General features: G+C 32.0%; 1 protein-coding gene across 2 annotated transcripts in view; it reads left to right on the top strand.

Moving 5' to 3' along the window:
- Positions 1-210: 210 nt before the first annotated feature.
- LOC108751999 (nuclear receptor-binding protein homolog) overlaps positions 211-5263 on the top strand; it is a 9087-nt gene continuing 4034 nt past the window's right edge. The window contains exons 1-5 of one of the 2 annotated variants that reach the window (XM_018492533.1): positions 211-604; positions 2994-3086; positions 3740-3964; positions 4072-4202; positions 4694-4788. In XM_018492533.1, coding sequence (XP_018348035.1) covers positions 476-604; positions 2994-3086; positions 3740-3964; positions 4072-4202; positions 4694-4788 — 673 coding nt within the window. In that variant the 5' untranslated portion in view covers positions 211-475. The remainder of the gene's footprint in view (positions 605-2993; positions 3087-3739; positions 3965-4071; positions 4203-4693; positions 4789-5263) is intronic. The other variant, XM_018492534.1, reaches the window with a different exon arrangement.

Below are 5263 nucleotides of genomic sequence, written 5' to 3'. Positions count from 1 at the left end.
CACCACTACCTCCGCTGCCGCCGTCGTCGTTATCGTCGCCGTCGTCGTCGTCGCCGTCGTCGTCGTCGTCGTCGTCGCCGCCGCCGCCGTCGTCGTCGCCGTCGTCGTCGTCGTCGACGTCGTCGTCGCCGTCGTCGTCGTCGTCGTCGTCGTTGTTCTTGTTGTCGTTGTCATCGTTGTCATCGTCGTTGCTCTTGTCGTCACCGCCGTCGTCGCCGTCGCTGTCGTCGCTGCTGCTGCTGCTGTTGTCGTAGCCGCCGCTACCGCTGTAGCTCCGACATCGACAACGCCGACACTGCCGCCGCCGCTGCTCTCCGTGTGCATCCGCTCATCCCACGAGCCAGTACATCGCCGGTTGTTGTCGTGGCGTGTTGCCCAATACAAGATTAGAAGAGTACACCGCACTGGAGATCGTCACCGATGAGTTTGGCCTGCTGTTCGCTGCTGCCTCTCTAACTAATCGCAAGCGTGTGTGATGCCCGGGAGCCGCTCCAGCACGGACCCAGAGCACAAGTCACCGCGGGAAAGTGGTGAAGACTCGGAGGATGAGAGCGAGATCCTGGAAGAGAGCCCGTGCGGGCGGTGGCTTAAGCGCCGGGAAGAGGTAACATGTTTCTACAACCTCTTCGAATGTACGCTCTATCTATTTCTTCCTTTCCTCTTCACTCATTCTCCTGCTGATTTTATTTCACTAAGGTAGACTTTCATTACTTTCCATTTTTGTACCTATGGTGTTAGATGTTAGATGGATTGTTTTCTATTTCGAGCCTGTGCTTTTTGCTGCAGCTTGCCAGAGGACTGTAGGATGTTATAAAAGGTCTGTTTGCGTTGTTCGAGATTTCTCTTTCGAAAATTCTCGAAATTTCTTTTTCTCTCGAAGTTTCTCGAAAAAATTTTTTTACACTTCAAACGAGATGATTATAGGTATAGTCAGACGCTGAAAAGAGAGAAAGCAAAAAAAGTTCTCAGTGCAAACATTGTAAGCAACGCAAACAAATCTAAAGATTTTTGGAAAATTCTAGTCTTTCAGATGCCTTTTAGATATTTTTCAAACTTTTGATTTTATTTGTTATAGCAATGACTATTAGGAATGATAATACAGATTTTAATTGCCATAACACACCTGTTGATGTTGAAACATGATTGTGATTAATAAGGTTGATTTGTAATATTGCTATATTTATATTAAATGTTAACTAATTGTTTAGCTGAGTGCCTTAAAAGAAGCAATATATTCTTGTATTTTTAAGCCTATTCTACAATTGCATAATCATAAATTGTAGTTGTAAGAATTGATCCATCACAATTGAATATTCTTCTCACATTCGACTGTGATTGGTCAATTCTTACAGTTACAACTACATCTATACAAATGTAGAGTGAGCTTTCAAGCCCACAATCTACAATTGCATAAACGTAGTTGTGATTGTATTTGCAAAAATTGACTGTTGGAGAATTTACAGTTAAATACAAGGAGAATGTTCAATTGTAATTGGAGAATTTTTACAACCACGACACTTGCAACTACATTTAAACAATTGTAGATTATGCTTTACAATTACATTCAATTACAACTATGCTTACGCAATTACAGAATAGGCTTTAGATTTCTACTTCTAAATTATGATAATTCACATGTTACATATTACCTAAAATATTATTTTTTTTACTTATGTGCTTTCGAGATTATTATCTCTACGGACATACTGTAACATAATATAATTATAATTATACACTAGATTATAATTATGCACTATGACTTATAAATATATTTGGACGTATCAAAATATCAAAGTAAAAATCTCATTTATATAGTTTATTCATGTTTCTCTATGTCTTAGGACCTTATTCTGTAATAGTGTTGGTGTCATTAAAGAGTTACAAAATGGAAGTCTTAATTTATGATTGTCTCTTACATATTAATATCTAAAACAATATGTTTTTGTTTATGTACCTTTAACATTATTTTATATTATCTTTACATACCTAACGCGTAATGTAATTAGATTATAATTAAATTTATAATTAAATTTGTAAATATATTTAAATGTATCAAAATATTAAAGTGCAGATTCATATCTTATTATGTTTCTTTATATTTTAATTTATGAATGTCTCTTTAAGCAGTGACAGTTTTTATTAATATAAATTTATTTAAAATGTCTTTATTTATGTTGTAATAAATATTAGCATAATTCATTTCATGTTGCATTTATACAGGTGGTTATATGTATCCAGATGATTCAAAAGGTTTTAGATTAGAGAATTGCTTTTGCATGAAATATCTCCTTTAGACTATTGTGCTTCTCATATTATTTAGTATACTTCATCTGTATCTTAACTTACATTCTTGGCACAAATGTCTAACCAATATTAGGTTCATTTATATTTTATCCTAAAAATAGATTGCTGACGTTCTGTTATTGAATGTATAAATCAATGAAATTATTTTGATCATGCTTACCTCGCATGCAGCTTCTCTGCTTAGAAATAAAACAATCTTTATCGTCTTAATGACGCTAGTAAAGATTAGTTTTACGCTTCGTTATACAATTTATTCTAATATTTATCTGAATTATTTTTTTGTACTTGGACCATTTATTCCAATATAATTATTGATCACATTTTGTGAAATATTTGTCTCACCGATTTTGCACTCATTTGATTTTAATAATAGAAACTAAAATATATTTTTTATTACAAAAAATTTTATTAAGTTTTTTTACATAATTTATTGCCATGTGTGGTTCTATATTTTATAATGACTAAAATTTGTAATTTATCATTAATTCTTTTGAGTTCCATGTTTATATTTTGTAAAGTAAGTATTGTGATTCTAGCTTTTTATATTTTTTTTATGAAAAATAATGGCTTTTATAAAATAGATTAATAAAGATATTATCTTCTATATGTATATTTATGTATGCATAGAGATAAATCTTTATATCTATTTAGTATATTTTTTATTAATTGTGGGAAATGTGCCTATTCAGGTATATGTAGGTTCCAAATCAACGTTAGCTGAGGGTTCTAGCTTCGGATCTACACGAGGAATAACAGAAAACGAAGTTACTGATACAATGGAAGTACGTACGTTGCAAAGCAACAGGCAGGATAATTTCTATGTTTTATTGTACTTGCGTTGAGTTATTTATTTCTTTAAAGTATTTTGCACAGAATTATACTCCACTAATTTGAATGGAGACAACAACAATTTACATGCATTATATTATTATGAATAAGTCCGACAAGTCCAATTATTATCGTTAATGTCTACAGTGTGGCAAACCCTCTTCTGAATTATCTCCCCTTCCTCAAATTCTTGACAAGGTCACATTCATGTAATAGTAAATAGGCATTGAAATCGTTTCAACACCACTTTAAGTACACTTAAAATGGATGATTACGGTAATACAGTCCATTATACTATATATAGACTCATAGATTACATTGTATAAATCTGCTCAGTCACAGTCTGTAGTATGTATTTATAAAGCGTTTTGACAATGTATTTACGTCAAATATTTAAATAATATTTGAAATAATGGAATACTTGGATAACAGTCTGATAAACTCAAGTATAATTGAATATATTGACTACATAACACTAATTACTAACAATATTATATTGCACTATATGTTTTTGTAATAAATGTATTTTTCGTAGTTCTTTACTTTTTGTTAAAGTAATTACAGAAATATATAGATTATATATATATAAACTAATGCTTGTTTATAGGTGGAACAAAGAGATGTTCCAGGAATTGACTGTGCCTATTTGGCGATGGATACAGAAGAAGGTGTTGAAGTGGTATGGAATGAAGTGCAATTTTCGGAAAGGAAAAATTTCAAGGCCCAGGAAGAAAAGATACAACTTGTTTTTGAGAACCTCACGCAATTGGAGCATCCTAACATTGTTAAATTTCATAGGTATTGGACAGATACCCATAATGACAAACCCCGAGTAAGTAAACTACCTATATATTATGGATACAGTTTTCGTTGCGTTTATATAATACAATTTGCATATTTTTTATTAACATATGCAAATTCTTTTATATTATTTTTCAGGTTATATTTATAACGGAATATATGTCATCCGGGTCCCTGAAACAGTTCCTAAAACGAACAAAACGTAATGTAAAAAGGTTGCCGCTACAAGCGTGGAAACGGTGGTGTACGCAAATACTTTCTGCACTCAGGTATAGCAATATATACAATATTATACAATATATAAATGTGTATACAGGATGTCCCAAAATTTGAGGGTAATATTATTACAGCGTGAAACTTCGTAAAAATTAAGTAATAAAATGTAAGCCATTTTTTCTGTAAGTTTTTTAAGTATAAACATTTAAAGTTTGACTAATCGTAAGCGTTAGTTAAAACGTCATCTGTCCGTGTGATGCAGCGGCAATATTTTGTTTAGTATCAATTATCATTGTACGCACGTCTCACGGACAAATGATTTTTTAACCAACGCTTATGATTAGTCAAACTTTAAATGTTTATACTTAAAAAACTTACAGAAAAAATGGCTTACATTTTATTATTTAATTTTTCACGAAGTTTCACGCTGTAATAATATTACAACGAATTTCAAGACACTCTGTATATACAATATATATAAATACACATATAATACGTACTATACAACTTATTCTCAATTTATATTGCGTTTGAAATGTTTCAGTTATTTGCATTCCTGTTCACCTCCTATTATACATGGGAATCTTACCTGTGACACTATATTTATCCAACATAACGGACTTGTAAAAATTGGTTCAGGTAAGTAATGTAAAAAGAAATAGAATTTTCTCTATATGGAGTATATAATGTATATAGAGCTATCATTTTATATCTAAACAAAATCAGATAGCTTGTCTGAATTTACATACATTGTATTTGAATTTGTGTATGGTAAACATAGATCATCATACGATAGGATCATTATTTTCTGAACGAAAGTAATATATAACAAGATGAGATTATATACATATATGTACGAGGTATTTTCATCTTCTCATTCACAGATTAGAAGCTTGTGTTTTTATTATGTAATTTTTCATCTGTCATAAAAAACAAATTTTAGCCGAATGATTCTTTGAGATACAAAGACAGTAGTAATTATGTTTTTACTAGCTCTCTGCCTTTTTTTGTGTTTATATAGGATGTCAAGACTCAAATCTTAGGAGGCATATTTTACTCATTTAAATGAACAAGAAATACTTAACACTGCAATATTTTTTTGCTCAATTTATCA

Source organism: Trachymyrmex septentrionalis, unplaced genomic scaffold, assembly GCF_001594115.1.
Source record: "Trachymyrmex septentrionalis isolate Tsep2-gDNA-1 unplaced genomic scaffold, Tsep1.0 scaffold53, whole genome shotgun sequence".
Lineage (NCBI taxonomy): Eukaryota > Metazoa > Arthropoda > Insecta > Hymenoptera > Formicidae > Trachymyrmex > Trachymyrmex septentrionalis.
Note: the sequence above shows the minus strand (reverse complement) of the source record. Positions and strands in the feature narration are given on the sequence as shown.